The 18785-nt window shown below is 43.3% G+C and overlaps 1 protein-coding gene across 1 annotated transcript in view; it reads right to left on the bottom strand.

The window, feature by feature from the left end:
• Positions 1–18785, bottom strand: part of LOC144771991 (protein tyrosine phosphatase domain-containing protein 1-like) — a 168405-nt gene that overhangs the window by 84404 nt on the left and 65216 nt on the right. Inside the window, exons 4-6 of the mRNA XM_078656217.1 lie at positions 13070–13188; positions 11224–11361; positions 8845–9419 (exon numbers count right to left, since the gene is read on the bottom strand). Coding sequence (XP_078512343.1) covers positions 8845–9419; positions 11224–11361; positions 13070–13188 — 832 coding nt within the window. The remainder of the gene's footprint in view (positions 1–8844; positions 9420–11223; positions 11362–13069; positions 13189–18785) is intronic.

Raw genomic sequence — 18785 nt, 5'->3', positions numbered from 1 at the left:
CCGTCTGTTGAATCTGCCCCAAGGTCTGTATTGCTGAGGGTTAGTGTATACCCGATTCGTATAAAAATCCTTTTGTAGGTAAGGATATGTTGCCTCAATATTATATGTTTTTATGTCTTTCTTTACTTTGTTTGATTTTTTATTTTGTTCTATTCTGTGAAACTCAGCAATGGTTTTATCTACTTGTTCAAGGAGTTTCTTACTGTCCTCTGTGATATCTGAGTCCTGAATTTGCTTTAGGATATCTGAGATTTCTACTTCGAGTGATTTGAGGGTCTCAACAGCAATATCTATCCCTAGAGCTAGCCAGTGGCGCGAGCAGGTTGTGCCAATATAACTAAAATTACTTATGTATTTAGGATTGTCTGTGAAAATCCCCGGTATATTACGAACTTGTAGCCCTAGTGGAATTACGTCGGCCTTGAGATAATCTGTTAACATTAATATCATCAATTGTAGGCGCACCTGTTTCTTTCTGAGTTTTTCTAACTGATCGGGTAGGGCGGCATTCTCCTGACTTGGGACTTCTGAGTTGTCAGACAGTAGAGATGGGCCCGAGCAGAGTTGTTTTAAATATTCGTCTGTGTAGAGTGGAGCATGACTTGACATAGTGCGATATTTAAGAGGGGATAGAAAGTTTAAGCAAGGAGTTTAGGTGTGGGGAGGGGATGTGGGTGCTAGGGGGACCCAAAACCACGAGGGGTTTGGACAATGAAGAGCCCTTGCAAACCAGCGTTTGCGCTCAAGTCTTTTCAACAAACAAGGGAACCCAATTAAGTACCAAGGACCTTGGGCAATAGATTATTCAAGAAAACAATGGTCCTTAGAAAAGGAAACTTTCAGTACAATATCACATATAGACTCAAATAAGTACTATATCTCAAAGGTTTTCAGTGCCCAGCCGGGCCTGAATTTTAATTTCAAGTATAAAACATATATACAGTGACCATGAGGTCTAATTTAGGAATTGATAGGGTGCAAGCCTGCACCTATCCAAAGTACATTCGAACAGCGTTCGAGGAAAGAAAGATAGGGATAAACAAAGAGAAAGCAAAGAAGTTCAGGCAAAAAGAACATGGGAGCCAATTGTCCCTTGCATCATTGGTATCATTCACCCGCAAGTAAGGACAAACAATAACTGTAACAAAATTTGCATAATAGACAGGTTACAGAATTGTAAAAAAGTGTCGACGGCGTTTCGATCCCCCGGCTCCTATAGAACTGGGATCATCATCAGGACTTTCTAATTTATTGCCTGTAAGAACTTTTGTCATAAGCCTGTTTAGAGTAAAAGGAGGGAGAAAAGAAAGAAGATTCTTTTTACATATAACGCACTTAGTTCAGGACTTTTTCATTTCAGACAATATTTCTTGCAATTAATGTCGAGGGCCACAAACAAGTGGGCGGAACAATCATGAGGGCAACCCGTTGTGGGTGAGAAGTGGCCTCATGCAGACACATTGTGTGACTAGTCGGCGCAATATTGTGAGTGTTAGGGAAGTATATAATTTGAGTTGTTACCGCTTGTGCATACCGGTAGTGAAGCATTCGTGGCGAGTGTTACCGTATGAGCATAATAATCGATTGTTTAACATACCTTGTGGCGCAAGGAATACTCTGCTGTGCCGAGTTGGAGTGAGCAAAAGTGCACAATGTCTAAGGATTAAAGAACGGGGGTCAGTGCCGTGTTGAGCCGTTTGTGTCACAATAAATAAGTGAACTAAGGTGCCTAAAAATTACCTCCGTGAGGACTCGGTGAGCCTCAACCTTGCGGAGCGCGAATTGCTCCCTTGCAGCGAGGTGGTCCAGTGCCTGGGGATGTAAGGAAGCAGTTAAGTTTCGTGGTGGGCCGTAAAGGCGTGCCTAGTGGTGGTATAAATTGCTGAAAAATATACCTCCGTAACTTGTTGACGGTCAGACTGGAATCCGTTTTTAAGTTTCGCCCATGCCACAGGAATAATGGATTTGGGTTTTGCGGGGCAGCGTAATAAACTGCGCACTCTGTAAGAAACGGGGATTACTTGTAGTAATCTATTTAAGAAATGGTGCAGGCGAGGCAAAAGGGGCAACTAGTGCGCTCTTACCTTTCAGTTGCAGAAAGTGCTGCTTTGCTCTCCAGTCGAGCGGATTCCTACTCAGCGTGCACAATGGCCGCGAGCCGACTTCTCAGCAATCCGGAAGTGGAGTTGCAGTCGGTTTGAGACATTTAAATAAACGAAGCCAAGCACATGAAACCATGGCGGCCATCTTGGAACGGTAAAATATGTGCTCGCGAAGTGTCTAAGTGCTCACCTCCATGCATGCTTCGTGACTTTTTAGGAACAATATTGAAATTACATTACAATTTTCCCTCCTCAAGAAAGGTCTTACTTTTGTGCCAACGACTCCACCTAACTTTTTAGAGCTCCACACAGAACTTATGAGGTTCTTTAGACGAGTTCGACTTAAAGCCTTTTTCCAACTGCACCCGTGCGAAGAGAGTAAGGCTCTGACTCCTTTCCGACCACCATCCACTTTTTTGCCTTCATCTAGCATGATCCCTGCGGAAATAATCACCTTTGAGAAATTGGTATTAAAAGATCTCGCCATTTTGCAGGATAAGCACAGGTTTACCCCATATAATATCACATTGAAAGAAAAACAAGCTATTTCCACATTGAAAATGAACACTTCATTGGTCATCAAGAGTGCCGATAAGGGTGGGGGAATTGTTCTCCAAAACCTTGACTCCTATACCCAAGAAATACAGAGACAGCTAGATAATAGGGAACATTACCAAAGGCTAGCAACTAACCCTACAAAAGAGATACAGGAACTTATAAAGAAAATCACGACAGACGCAGTGGCAGAGGGCTTTTTATCTAAGAAAGAGTTTAACTATTTGAACATCAAAAGCCCTAGGACTCCAGTGATATATACTTTACCTAAAGTTCACAAAAATGTAACGTCACCCCCAGGCCGCCCCATTGTTTCAGCTTGCGGTTCAATTCTTGAGCCCCTTGGATCCTTTATTGATTTTTTCATAAAAGGGTTTGTCCCCTCTACACCCTGTTATGTGAGGGACTCTATGTCCATGATTTCATTGGTTGAAAATCTACCATTCGACCCAGTGACAGACACACTGTGTACCATGGACGTAGAGTCCCTTTACACAAACATTCCTCAGGTTTTAGCCCTGAAGGTGATCCAGAAGACTCTAGATACACGACCACGGCCACATACAATACCTACGGAGTTCATTTTACAACTTCTCGAAATCTGTCTGACAAGGAACTTCTTTACATTTAATGGCGTTTTCTATCAGCAGATAAAGGGGACAAGCATGGGAGCAATTTTTGCTCCAAATCTGGCGGTATTATTCATGAATGAGATTGAGACCGAGGTAATATTAACAACATCGAACCCGTTCTTCCCGGGGATAGGTTTGTGGCGCAGATACATTGACGACATCTTCATGATTTGGAGATGTGAAGTCGGTGATCTGCGCCACTTCCTACATTGGATGGACAATAATTGTTGCGGACTCCATTTTACCCTAACATCTGACAAACTGGCTATTGATTTCCTGGATCTCACTATTTTTCACCAGGATGGAGTCCTTCTGACCCGTCTGTTCAGAAAAACCACAGAGCGCAATACCCTACTGGATTATTCCAGCCACCATCCTAGGGCTCTGCGGGATTCCCTTCCATTCTCCCAGTTCCTGCGAATTAGGAGAAATTGCTCCTGTAGACAGGACTATTTCAAAGAAAGTGCCATTCTAGCTGATAAACTCAAAAATAGGGGTTATCCAAAGAGAATTGTCAAAAATGCCCTAAAGAGAGCATGGTACAGACCCAGAGAAACATTATTGACACCGTCAGTCAAGACACCTCAGGACAGACTAGCCTGTGTGACCACTTTCTCCCCTGTATCAAACAAAATGAGGAAAATGGTACTGCAACACTGGCCAGTAGTGAATGCAGGCACACTTGAACTAGAACGTCCCTTGTTCGCCTTCAAGAAAAATAAGAATCTGAAGGACCACTTAGTGAGGGCAGCACTACCAAGTCCCACTCAAGCGTCCACACTTGAAGCTATTTGGGGTATGCCCCCCGTGGTTGGGCATGTGAAATGTGGTAATTGCAGTGTGTGTGACATGGCCATTGAAGGAAAAACAAGAATATTTAATAATATCACTTTTACTAGTACTTCTTTGTCTAATTGCAATACTTGTAATGTTATTTATTTGATTCAATGCAACAAAATGTATGTTGGCCAAACTTCGCAGAAGGTAAAAACAAGGATTTGCCAACACAGGAGCCGCATCCGCTGTCAAACTCCAAATGCCCCACTTGTGGAACACTTCAATGACGCTAAACACAAGGAAGACGAATTCCGCTGGACCATACTAAAGTCACTGAAGTTACCAGTGAGAGGTGGCAACATGAGCCAACTGCTCAACCATGAGGAACTCAAATGCATCATCCTCTTGGACACGATCCAGAATGGACTTAACCGCACTGAAGATTGGGCTGGCTTACTCTGAAAAATAGACTTGGTTCCTCTGAACTTTTTCTCAGACACATAGTAACTTGTAGCAAAAGTGAAAACTATTACTTGGGCTGGAAATGCCACTACCATCTCTTCTAGACATAGAGTCAAACGGGCAGTAATTACTAAAAGTATCATTTGAAATGTCACTACTTTCCTCCCTTTCTAGGTCAACTGTCAAAATGGTATTCAAATGACATAATTGCAAATGTAATTTCAATATTGTTCCTAAAAAGTCACGAAGCATGCATGGAGGTGAGCACTTAGACACTTCGCGAGCACATATTTTACCGTTCCAAGATGGCCGCCATGGTTTCATGTGCTTGGCTTCGTTTATTTAAATGTCTCAAACCGACTGCAACTCCACTTCCGGATTGCTGAGAAGTCGGCTCGCGGCCATTGTGCACGCTGAGTAGGAATCCGCTCGACTGGAGAGCAAAGCAGCACTTTCTGCAACTGAAAGGTAAGAGCGCACTAGTTGCCCCTTTTGCCTCGCCTGCACCATTTCTTAAATAGATTACTACAAGTAATCCCCGTTTCTTACAGAGTGCGCAGTTTATTACGCTGCCCCGCAAAACCCAAATCCATTATTCCTGTGGCATGGGCGAAACTTAAAAACGGATTCCAGTCTGACCGTCAACAAGTTACGGAGGTATATTTTTCAGCAATTTATACCACCACTAGGCACGCCTTTACGGCCCACCACGAAACTTAACTGCTTCCTTACATCCCCAGGCACTGGACCACCTCGCTGCAAGGGAGCAATTCGCGCTCCGCAAGGTTGAGGCTCACCGAGTCCTCACGGAGGTAATTTTTAGGCACCTTAGTTCACTTATTTATTGTGACACAAACGGCTCAACACGGCACTGACCCCCGTTCTTTAATCCTTAGACATTGTGCACTTTTGCTCACTCCAACTCGGCACAGCAGAGTATTCCTTGCGCCACAAGGTATGTTAAACAATCGATTATTATGCTCATACGGTAACACTCGCCACGAATGCTTCACTACCGGTATGCACAAGCGGTAACAACTCAAATTATATACTTACCTAACACTCACAATATTGCGCCGACTAGTCACACAATGTGTCTGCATGAGGCCACTTCTCACCCACAACGGGTTGCCCTCATGATTGTTCCGCCCACTTGTTTGTGGCCCTCGACATTAATTGCAAGAAATATTGTCTGAAATGAAAAAGTCCTGAACTAAGTGCGTTATATGTAAAAAGAATCTTCTTTCTTTTCTCCCTCCTTTTACTCTAAACAGGCTTATGACAAAAGTTCTTACAGGCAATAAATTAGAAAGTCCTGATGATGATCCCAGTTCTATAGGAGCCGGGGGATCGAAACGCCGTCGACACTTTTTTACAATTCTGTAACCTGTCTATTATGCAAATTTTGTTACAGTTATTGTTTGTCCTTACTTGCGGGTGAATGATACCAATGATGCAAGGGACAATTGGCTCCCATGTTCTTTTTGCCTGAACTTCTTTGCTTTCTCTTTGTTTATCCCTATCTTTCTTTCCTCGAACGCTGTTCGAATGTACTTTGGATAGGTGCAGGCTTGCACCCTATCAATTCCTAAATTAGACCTCATGGTCACTGTATATATGTTTTATACTTGAAATTAAAATTCAGGCCCGGCTGGGCACTGAAAACCTTTGAGATATAGTACTTATTTGAGTCTATATGTGATATTGTACTGAAAGTTTCCTTTTCTAAGGACCATTGTTTTCTTGAATAATACACCACTTAAATGCAGGCCACCTTCATTTTTAGACAAAGTGCGACAAGCGTATAAAAATTGGATGTTAACATGCAGAAGCGTTTTATCTTAGTACATAAGATTATAGCAATTCATTGAGAAGTATTTTCTTTAAAGAGATAAGTTTCAAAGAGAATTTTAGAAACATTCATGGTTCTCCTGATCCTGACAACAATGCCAATAGTGAACTAAGATTCAAGTTAGTTGGTATGTGCACCCTCTGAGTGGCCTGTGTTGCTATTGTAAATGGACAACTTTATAGATTATTAATCAAAAACAAGAGAGAAGGTTTTGTACAGTGCACATCCTGAAGTCATGTATTTCGACATCCTCTTATATGTGATAAAGAAGCAAAGTAAAATAAAACAATTGCCTAGTATCCAACAATGTGGTAAAGTGGGGAAACCTGGAATAATCACAGGTTTTCTAGTTTCACATTGTGCAGTTCGCCCACTATAGATATACGTTCTTCACTTCTCTTACGCCCACCTTACCCTCCTGCCTCTGCCAGGTTGCCGTCCTCGGTCACACCACTAACACAACTTTTTGGCCCCCGGGAAATGTTTGTGAGTACCCATGCCATAGACCATCTCTCCATTAACCAAAGCAGTTCATAATCATTACCACACATGCCTGCATACCACTATACACTTTTGCTAGCAGTACCTACTAACATGCTCCATTGAATGATCTTCTTTTCTTCTTGACTCAATGAATCTCTGACTAAGACTTATCAAAACTCTGCTCATCATCGATGCCTACTGTGTATGTCCCCTCAATTGATCATTGTTGTTCATTATCAATGGAAAACGGTTTTATGCAATGTCTGTTAAGCAACTCTCAACGCATTTTACATAGGCAACAGGATGTGGGAGCACACCGCTGACCTCTCAGGCAAGGTTCGCCTCTGGCATTCTGGTAAATGCAGTCTCTTGTTGCTCGCTCTGATATTTCCGAGAATTTCGCCACGGTTGGCGCAGATAGTGCTGATCTCTAGACACGTGTTTCTGGTTTATTAACCGTCATCAGTAGAGAATACAGTCTTTATTTTGGGGTTTGCTGAGTAGACGGCCAAACATTATATTAGGTCTGGTACCACTCACTGGCGCACAGTTGCTTCATCCACGAGCTCGTCAGCTCAATGACTGACGGGGGTACTTTAAATAGACAACAGGATGTGGGAGCAAACTGCTGACCTCTCAGGCAAGGTTCGCCCCTGGCATTCTGGTAAATGCAGTCTCTTGTAGCTCGCTCCGATATTTTCGAGTATTTTGCCAAGGACAGCGCAGATAGTGCTGATCTCTAGACACGTGTTTCTGGTTTATTAACCGTCATCAGTAGAGAGTACAGTCTTTATTTTGGGGTTTGCTGAGTAGGCTGCCAAACATTATATCAGGTCCGATACCTCTCACTGGCGCGCAGGTGCTTCATCCACGAGCTCGTCAGCTCAATGACTCACGGGAGTACTTTTAATAGACAACAGGATGTGGGAGCACACTGCTGACCTCTCAGGCAAGGTTTGCCCCTGGCATTCTGGTAAATGCAGTCTCTTGTAGCTCGCTACGATATTTTCGAGTATTTCGCCACGGTTGACGCAGATAGTGCATTTTATATAGGCTTGAGTGAAATACATTGGAGTAATTCACATAACTTTGGGAATTTTGTGTTACTCTAGTAACACGATATTGCCAAAAGTATGGTGTTATGCCACTGTGTGTAAATATGTGACATTTGCTGCAAACATTTGCATGCGAACATGCCATTCGCAGCAACAATTTACAGCAAATGCACAGGAATGGCAGAATGTGACCGGAGCTTTTGTTTTTTGCACAATTTTTTTGCATAAAATGCATCCTTGCATCAAACATTGACGTGACAACGCACTTAACGCTAAAATATAATGCACAATGATAGATTTGTATTTCATGTAATTTTAAGGATATTTCACATATTAAGGCAAAAGCAACCTACATGAGTTTTGCACACATCTAATGTTTTATTCATTACTTGCTTACAGTTAATGCATTACCTAGCTATCTGACGAGATTAGTGCTAGCCCAACATCGCAGGTAACTTATTCCCTAAGAATCAGCCCTTCACAGACCTCATGTCACCAAATAATCATCCCTTCTTTAAATCAACCATGCACGGTCCCATGCATCAAAGTCAGCAGTCCTCAAATCAGTATTCACATGTGCCACATCCACAAGTCTTCGAGCCTGTTATTCCGCTATTTACCTGCCCCTTAGTCTCTGTGCCTACATTAATCGGGTTGTTCACATTTTACATGCCCGGTTACTGTGCCCCTATTAATCGATTGGTCAAATATACTGTGACACTAATCATTGCGCCTCGAATTAATCAAGTATTCTCATTCATCATGCCCCCTCTCACTGTGCCCCAGTTACTCGACTATTCAAGTTCATCATATCTGAACTTTTCTGTACTTACTTTAATCTCCAAGTATATGTCCTGTTTTCTCAAATGGCAATGCAACTGTTGGTTGGTGTCATGCAGTAACCCTCCACCTACAGACATTCTTACCTTTGTTTCTTCGTTGAGGAGTGCATTGTGGAGACTGGAGTCACTCAAGCTTCTCTGGCTCTCCACAAGCCTTTTATTAGAAGCAGAATGTGAAGACTGGTGGTTGGAAGCCGCCTCCAGATAGCTATCAGGGTCTCGTGGCAATGGGCCATTGCTTGTGCCTCCCCTTTTGAGCAACACGGTCCTGATCACCTTAGTTAAGGCCTGACTATTGCTTTCTTTCTGTAGCTCAGACCAGGCTGTCATACAGCTTTTGCGCCTCATCATTAGCTGCACCAGTCGCTTACAGACCACACCCACCACCTTAGGGATGTGGCGGAGGGTGCGATCTTCGTTGCCATGGAGCAGATGCTTCTGACGGGACAGATACTGTGGCAGGGTGAACTTTGGCAGCCCATGTGGTGCCACATTTGAATACACCACCCGAATAGAATTAAGGAACTTGGCAAAGTCCATGACTAGGTTGATCTGTGACAGAGTCTGGATGGAGCCAGGGCGCTGGAATCGTACAAAGCAGATGGCTTCCGCAGGAGTGATCCGAGTGGCATATAACAGGTAACAGGCAATGAGAACCCCTGGGGAACAAAGAAAACATGAGTTTACATTACAGCAGCAGAAAATAGATCAGAAGCATAGTGGTAGCTCAAAACCTGTGTGGCTGCAATAACCATAATACCCTAGCAACATACTTTACTGCAGCCAGAAACCTTTTCACCGCATCCGAATGGCAGCCCACCATCCTGAGTGCAAACCTACATTGGCTGATAACAATTAACTCTACATCAGCCAAACAGCGGAGAACAATCTAGTGTATACACACACAATTAAACAAACTGACGAACCGCACAAAGAGCCCCAAGTTAGTCACAATTTTCTTCCAGAATGGAACGGGCAGGGGTCTAAATGCCTTATGTTGCTGTAAGATCTAAGGATGGAAAGATCCCTCTCGACTAGCTGGGGCCCTGGAGCTTGTATCACTGTAATATCTACTAGTAGATCTCTCTTCTCATCTGCACCTGTGAGGATGCTTCTTCACCCCTATGCCTGTTATGCATGACCTGTATTGCTATACTCCCTTTAGGACGCTTGTTCTTCTTTTGTCTGTTTGATATTTGCCACTTTGTTTGCTGCAGGGAGTTCCCTCTCAATCATCTGTCTCATTGAAGGAAGATGTACCTTAAAGGCAGCATGTATCACTCACAAAAGCCCTTCATACAAAGAACCCCAAATACCTAGAAGAAAACTATCGAGAGCATGTAGAGGCCGGACACTGAGCAGGGCCAACTCACTTCTCATACCTCCAAAGATAAAGAATAAATCATCCCAGGCATGCTCTTTCTCAGGAAATGCTCAGTGGATCTTGAAACTCATTCCGTAAGGATATTTGCTGTAACCCCCTCCTTTTTATTGTTTCAAACGTGACCTCAGATCTCTGCTGCTTGACAACTATTTCAACACACTCACAAACTGAGCTATGTTTCCCAGAGATCCAACCCCCAGCAACAAGATCCTTTGTTGTGATCACCTGACTCATCTCTAACATAAGCAAAAAGAACAGATGATGGATGGAATGCTAAACAAATCAAACATTCACCCCCAGTCACAGATCTGGGTCCAATCCATTGCCTTTTTGCTCACCACACCATCTTTGTTTGAACCCAGCCATATGCAAATCAGTCTTGACCCTGTTCCTCATGGGAACAGTCCAGCTCGAACTGCCAGGACAGGTCCTCCCTGGACCAGAAACAAGCCTCCTGGGACCCGTTTCATGGTATCACCCTTCATCAGCCAGGCTAGCTTAAATACAGTGGCACAGTGACCACGGGATCCACATCTGGGCATATCCTTCCCACTTAGAGCAACAAAAGCAGGTCCAATCCATCAGATTTTTGCTCACCACGCTACCCCAGTTTGGACCTATCCATATGCAAATCATTCTTGACCCTGCACCCCATGGGACTAGTCCAGCCCGAATCGTCTCTAATATGGCACTAATGCCATTTACCTTAAGGCTGTATTATTACGTACTTTTATGATCAAACTCATGCTCATAACATGTAAACCACTCTAGCTAGCGCTATATAAAACGCAAAAATAAATAAATAATTAATAAATAACCTGTGTTACTTTAAACTAGTCTACTGTTTACTCATCCTTTGTAGCTATAACCTCAAAAGGGTGCATCTTCATAGCTTGAAGTTCTGTAGGTTCCGCAGGCAATTCCCTTTCACTACCTGTGCCTGTATGATTTTTGTTAGGAGAAGCTCTGTGGGTTACTATTTCCTCGCCTCACAACTGTCTACACTGCATTAGTGCAGTAAACTCTGTGGAAAAAAGGCAGGAATGCTTTCATGGAAAACCCAACACTGTTGACTTTACCTGTACGTCCCAATCCAGCATGGCAGTGAATGGCCACCTTCCCTTCACGCAGCGCAAAAGCCATCACTTTCACCACATCCAGGATACGCATCACTGACGCCACCCCAAAATCTGGCAAACCGAAGTTAAAGAAATAAACTGCAAGACAGGAAAACACAAATGTTACAGGAAGGTCATCAGCAAATGACAGCGCTATCCAATAACAAAACATTAAAAATAATTGCATGGGCCCAAGTTTTTTTTAGCAGTCCAGTACCGGCACTGCCAGGGCCGGAGTTGCCGAGAACTAAAAGTACCTAGTTTTGATTGCACGTCATGCCGCTTTCTTTCACCAACCTAGACTTTCTGTCTCTGTCTCACTCTTACGAGATCTTTCCACCCCTGTGTTCTCCTTTTGCCGCTGTTTCTTTCTCCCTTTTCCTAGCTCTCGCTTACAGTTTGATGATGAAAAAGTCCATGGTCCCCTAACACGGTCTATAAGACTTGATAGACTGGAGTGAAACTAGAAGGTTTCCCGGGCATGTCTTTGCCTCAAAAATCCTTGTAGTACTTGGGTTTGGGCAGTCACGTGCACAACCATGCTTGACTGTAAAAATTCCACCCAGTCCTGAAACCGTTTTTCAAATGAGTCGCTGGTCAAATAGTAAACAATCATTTTTCCCTAAAGTCCCTAGAGGTGACTTCCAAAGCATAAGTGGAGCCTCGTCCCCCTCCTGCATTGGTTTGCTCTCACATCAAAAGACACAGAGTTGGTGTCTCTCCATTTTGCTTTGGCTTTGGTTAACAAGTTGCTCTTGTAGAGCCATCTACACCTCCAGTATCAAAATCACCAATCCAAGGCACAGGGGTGAGGGAACTCAAGTCTAAGGGTATACCAGGCAGCATTGATAACGTTTTTTCCACCAAGATATATTCCTGCAAAACCTTTCCTTTTGTTAATCATGCATGCTAAGGACAAGTGTCTTTTTGATGCCACTTTCTCTGAAGCAGGATGTCAGACAGCTGGGAGATCAGGTGAGCAAACTAGCCTGTCACCCCCATCCTGAGAAGGTGAATTGGAGATAATTGGACAACGTGATTAACAAGACTAGTTACACATTAGGACAGCTAACCAACAGACGATCCCCAGCATTGTGTCTAGTCTTAAGTTCGCACATTCTTGTGGCCATTAGTGTTGGAGAACAAAATTCCAGGTGAATGACAAAAGACTATACTTTGGTGAAACCCTTGGAAAGCGCTTAGTTAGGGAACAAGCTGGTGCATCTGGTAGGGAAAGTCTTGGCACCTGTGCACGCAGCGAGGACGGTGCTTCTAGTGGGGTCATCTCCAGAGTAATATACCCAGTATCTGGGCTCCAAATCTGTTGAAAGTGATTCCTAACAGATCTCAATGTCAACGCTGCACTAAAAGGGCAGGATATGACCATATAGATGACTTGTGATAAAGCAAGAAGCTCTAAACCTGTGAGGGTCATCTTCTGTAAATTAACAGAGGAAAGGATACATGACATAAAGCTTGGTCGCAGTGGCATATGCTGGTCACTTTTAAAACCATTCAAGAGAAGAAAAGAAGGTTGAAGTATAAAAAAAATCCACATGCACACTTGAACTGATGTGAAAGTTCTTTATAAAGCAGGATGAAACCCCATGCATCAAAAATAAAACCAGACCAATTACATAGGAGTCGCTAATACACATCAGGCTAAATTAGCAACAACTAACAGCAGCCCCACTTTTCTTTTTGTACACGTGACCTCTTGTCTAGTTTACAACTCCTCACATTGCCTGTTTCCCTGCATCCAGCGAGTGCCATCATTTTCTTTGCAGTGTCTCCAAGAGTAACTAACCTCCACTCTCCATGAAGGTCTGTGGTAAGTATGAGAATCCACTCTCTGCCTCCAGTGGGTCCCCGCAATAGGGATGATCCTGAGGCATCTGTGCATTGATTATAGACTTTATGTTGCACCTGAGAAGCAAAGAGATGGAGTTCAGGACATCAAGGAAATCAACCAGTAGTAAGCATCCTCTGACATAGCATTGTTCGTATTGAGAGCATTGCCAGAGAGGAGTGTTTGCTTTCCAGGTCTTCAGCATGTACATGGTAAACAATAGTTCGAGACTGGGGATGGATTTTACTGAAATATGATATGGGTAGATTTTTACAGCTGATGTCAATTTTAAAAAGTTTATAACTATTCTAACGGAGCTTGAAAATTGTACACAGCTAATACACTCAGAGTAAAAGATGCTGATAAGGAAAATTTGCAACAAAGACCTGAAAATATGCAAAGGAAAGAAATCCGAGACGGATCTGACAGTAGTGAGACTCAGTAACTGAACATGAATTTGAGCACACAAAGCAATGAGTGTTAGAATTGATATTAAGCAACTGCTATCGGAGAATGACAGAATATGACTGGCACAAAAACTGAAGATTGCTTCCCAGGAAACAAGATAATCAGCAGCAAATGATCAAAAATAACACAATACAAATAACGGGGACAACCGCGTGTCCTTGGCAGGAGGTGTGCCTAAAGAAAGAACTCTTGAGGTAAAGTGTTAGCAATAGGCTGAAGAGAATAGAGCAGTGCACTGAGAATTTATAATATTCACATGATGTTTATGAAGCATTATGTGTTGGTATGGGAGCTGTACTCAGGATAGTATTCATCACCATGTCTATATGGTATGCTCAGAACTGTGGTTTGGAAGTATGGTACTTTGTACTTAATTAGCGATTTAGAATGATACTCCCGATCTCCTTGTCATTTTGGAGTAACAGTAAGAATCACAATAGAGCATTCCGTAAATGGGTTCCATGCCCCGAGGGAGGGGGATCAGTGTTGTCTGGTTGGTTGGTGGAAAGTAAGGTGGTTGTTGATGTAGGATGGTCCGGTGTTGTGTAGGGCCATGTAGGGGTGGCTCTGCAGCTTTAACTGGTCAGGGAGCCAGTGGAGGATTCTGAGGTGGGTGTTGATGCTAGTCCATTTGCGGAGGTTAAGGATGAGTCTGGCTGTGGCGTTCAGTATGTTCTGGAGTAGTTTGAGGAGATGGGTGGTGGTTCCGGTGTAGAGTACATTTACGTAGTCCAGTTTTCCTGGTGTTGACGGGAATCTATCTGAAAATCTTACAAAGCATGCAGGGTGTGGAAGCAGGAGGAGGCTACTGCATTGACCTGGCACTTCATAGAGAGATTGCGGTTTCTTCTGAAGTTGAGCACTTCTGTCTTGTCAGTGTTCAGATTCAGGCAGTTGGACTTCATCCAGTTGGTGACATTGGTTCTGGTGTTGTCTTCTGTGAGTGAGACAATGAGCTGGGTGTCGTCAGCGTATGAGATGATTTTGAGTCCATGGGTGCGGACGATGGGGGCCAATAGAGTCATGAAGGTGTTGAAGAGGTTGGGGCTGAGGGAAGAGCCTCAGGGGGAACCACCAATGATGCTTTTGGGTTCAGAGGTGAAGGGCGGTAGGCAGATTCTCTGCGTGTGTTCTGTGAGGAAAGAGTTTATCCACTTGAGGGCATTTCCTCTGATGCCGAAGTGGTGGAGCCTGGTGATGAGGGTGCGGTGGGATATGCTGTCAAAGGCCGCTGAGAGGACTGCTGTCTCGCCATGGTTGAGGAAGGATCTAATGTCGTCATTGCAGCTATTGATGTGATCTCAGTGCTGTAGTTGGAGCAGAAGCCAGACTGGAAGGCGTCAAGTACGTTATTTACTTCCAGGTTACCTGTGAGCTGGTGATTGATGTTTTTTCCAGGACCTTTGCAGGGAAAGGGAGCAGCAAGATGGGGTGGTAATTCTGAAATCACTAGGGATTGGGGAGGGATTCTTCAAGAGGGGTTTCACTTCTTCGTGTTTGCAGATGGATTTAACATTGAGCAACATGCACTGGAGCTGTTCTGAGGGGTCGGAGGACGGCTGTGTGGACGCGGCAAAGGTTTCATTTTTGCAGGTGATCCAGCAGCTGTGGCAGGCGAAGGGTCCTTCTGTGTATCTTGGCGGGGAGATGCAGCAGTTATTGTTTTGTTGCTTCTGGAGGCAAGGGCTAGGAGCTTGTGGGTGGTGTAGTGATTGATGGCAGGTGAGCCAGTGTTCTTGGCATGGGTGCCATCCAGGCGTGTACGGGAGCAGACAGGCTTGCCTTTGACGCGCTTTCGGCAGCCTCCATTAAGTAGGTTCTGAGAGAAGGAGAGGAGCTGGGCGGCGGGAGGCAGGATCGTTGAGGGCGGTAAAATAGCAGGAAGGAACAACAGGCTAACTAGTACAGGAATAGAAGGGATGACTGTATCAAACGCTCAACAGCACATAAAAACTGTAACAAAGGGTTGAACTAACACAAGCAATTAAAAACGCAAAGCATGACTGCACATAACAGTAAAATATCGACTGGGCTAATACAGTAAATTAAAAGCTGACTAGTATGATGATTATCTGAAAAAGAGGGGATTAACATGATACAGGGACAAAATGGTGACCAACACGTACAAAATGCTACCTTAAATTTGACAACCGTAAAATGGTTAAAGGAGCCAGCAAAGCCGCAAAAAGGCAGACCCTAGACAGTCACAGGCTGATTCATGCAGCAAGAATGGGTTGGGGAGCAGCCTGCAACAGGAGTAGGGTGGAGGTGGGGGATGGCGGGGTCGACAGGTTCAGGCAATGGAGTCGGCAAGGCCTGAGCAAGGCTGTAGGGGAGCTGGTGCAAGGGCCCACTCAATGTTCTGCTGGTACCCATTCCATAGGGTATGTATCATGCATATCAGGCTACACTTCACCTTTAGGGTACAGCACAATGTTATGTGCAGAAAGTGCCCAATTAACGGTACAGAAGGAAAAATTCAAAGCCTATCACCAACTTTACCCCCATATCCAACATCATTAATAACTCCCGACTGTGAACTCACTTTGACAATCAAACCCTCCTCAACCGGATCTTTTGTTGTGATTAGATGCTTTGGTGTTCTGGTAGGTACGTGCTAGTGCCGGGACACCCTGGGATAGCTGTTGCACTTAAGAAATCCCACCGCCAGCATCAATCCACCACCGTTTGTACCCTGAGCACAGAAATTAAACATCCCTACTCGAAATCTGGAATGATAGACAAGAGATTACTTATTTCTCTGCTGGATAAAGTATCCAGAGTGATGGACTTCCCTTCCAGCCTGACTGATGACGCAGATCAAGCTGGGCCTCTTAATTTATAAGTTCTGCTGGGAGTTATGTGGAGTCCTCCAAGGATCTTCCCTATCACTGGCACTCTTCCATGCCCGCAGGAGAGGCACTCACCTAAAGGCCATCGGTTACCATTACCTATGAGTTATCAGCAATCAAACTTAATAACATTCTCTAGAAGACTACCTGCCATCTAGTCGTGGATGGCCCAGATGCAGCTTGAATCTAAACGGCTGTAGATCGGATCACTGTTCCTCACTGCAAAACACGCCCTTGCCATCAAATCAACCAAACTCCTGCACTTAACCTATCCCAGTCAATCACCCTCAGCACAAGCTCAAAAGTCAACCACAAGCCAACAATGAAACTCTACACCCCCATTCGAGTGACTGGTCAGCCCGTAATATTATGTAAGACTTTTCAGACTGACAGACATAGTAGAAAACCTTGATTATGCCAACTCCGCATCAAGCCAATCGTTCTGTGACCATATTTCTGGATAACAACCAGCTCCCCTAAAAAAGAAACACATAAACCCTCTCTTCTGAATTCTCTGTGCAGGGTGATTTGGTTTTTACAGTTGTGCTGCAGAAGCACTTTTAGATCAGGGCAATGGATAGACTACGAGTCAGACTGTGTTCACCTCAATTTACATCCTTGCTCAGCTCACTTTCTCCACATCACTAAGCAGACATTTCTGCATTTTTCTAGGAAAAAAGAATACGTTTTTATTATGTTTTACAATAACAGTGGTAAAACTCTGCCTTCGTTACTGACATCATCTAAGAATCACACCAACAGTAAAGTCATAGCATTAATTGGATGTGAAGTATATAATAAATAATCTAATATGTTGGTACTTTCCATTCATTCAATATTTGTATCTATTTACAATTTCTACAGCACATACTGTGTAATTACGCAAAGCGACATAATAGCGTAAAATCGGAAATTTTGCTTAACATGAATTTACCATTTAATCTAGAATAAGCCGGTGTAACACAAATTTCGCTCAGACCTAGTATTTGCCTAGAAAACAAGCATTTGCAATGCAATCGGTCTCGCCTTTGGGACCTTATATGTATTTAGCTATGCAGGACAGTAGCCTGGGTGCTGAAACATCTACTGTTCTTTAACATGGAGGGAAGGTAAGCACCAAACTGCGTGACAAGCCAGGTATGGGAACACATGGAGAGAAATATTGCCTTCCATCTGGAAATGGCATAGTCCAAAGCTCTGTTTTTAATATAAAATCAGGGCCTTCAGTGGTCATATCACTGAAAATACAAGATTTTGAAAAAATATTACTGTCTAAGGGTGCTTGTGGAAGACAATTTCTTTGGACTAGAATATAGAGAATGCTAAAGTGATTCTGGTATTTTACTGACCTCTGCTGGTCGTTTTCTATCAAAAAAGTTAAATAGAGGCAGTTGCCAGAAATATAAAAAAAATAAAGTCCCTAAGCAGAAAGCAATGATGGTATTTTACTGACCTCTACTGGTCGTTTTCTATCAAGACAGTTAAATAGAGGCAGTTGAACAAGTAGAGAGCAGTTCTGGAAGTTTACTAAGCGCTACTGGTGGTTTTCTATCAAGACAGTTAAATAGAGGCACTTGATTGAAAAAAAGTCCCTAAGCGGAAGCAGACACGTCCTAGGGCTGATCTCCAGAGCCCACAAAATGCATACACATATAAGTATATACTAAAGTATATGCAAGAGGTCTCAATTGCTCGACCTAAAAACATGAATGCCATATTCACACGACTTTATAAGTGAGCAGTTGTATTGCATACAAAAACTTCACTGGTGGCTCGCGAAGGGAATCACCTGCAAAACGTATTGCACCTTTCCAAAAAAAGCACATTTTATAGAGATATTACAGACACTTGATATAAAACACAAAGCACTCCAACCTTTGGACTAGGAAAAGAGTAGTCTGCACATTGTTTTTTTTAATGCCCCTTTAGAAAGTTTCAGATGCTGCTGTCTTATTGTTCTGGAAAATATGGTATTTTAGCATGCCATTAGGACTTGCCTACAGAGAGCTGTAGCTGTCTGATGTTGAAGAAGTATTGTCTTTAGTACAGTAAAATAAGAAACAAATTGTGGGTTTCAGTTAGCCCCTTGCTTTTGAGTTGATTAATTTTTTGTCCATTTCCTTTTCCTGCTTCTCATTAGACAGGCTTCCTCACAATTCTTTGCTTATCCCAACTCTGAAGCATTTATTATGCTTCTCGTTCTGATTAGATGACTTGGGTCTTTCCACTGCTTACATCTGGGAACTATTTTTTTTCTTTGATGTTCTAGCACTCCGTGGGTGTGAATGCCTTTCCTCACTCTCTTCCACATTGCTCTACCACACTCCCCTTTATTATTTATTGGCTTTTTTTAT

This window comes from Lissotriton helveticus, chromosome 1_1 (genome assembly GCF_964261635.1).
Source record: "Lissotriton helveticus chromosome 1_1, aLisHel1.1, whole genome shotgun sequence".
In the NCBI taxonomy this organism is placed as follows: domain Eukaryota; kingdom Metazoa; phylum Chordata; class Amphibia; order Caudata; family Salamandridae; genus Lissotriton; species Lissotriton helveticus.
This window is presented reverse-complemented; position numbering and strand designations above follow the sequence as displayed.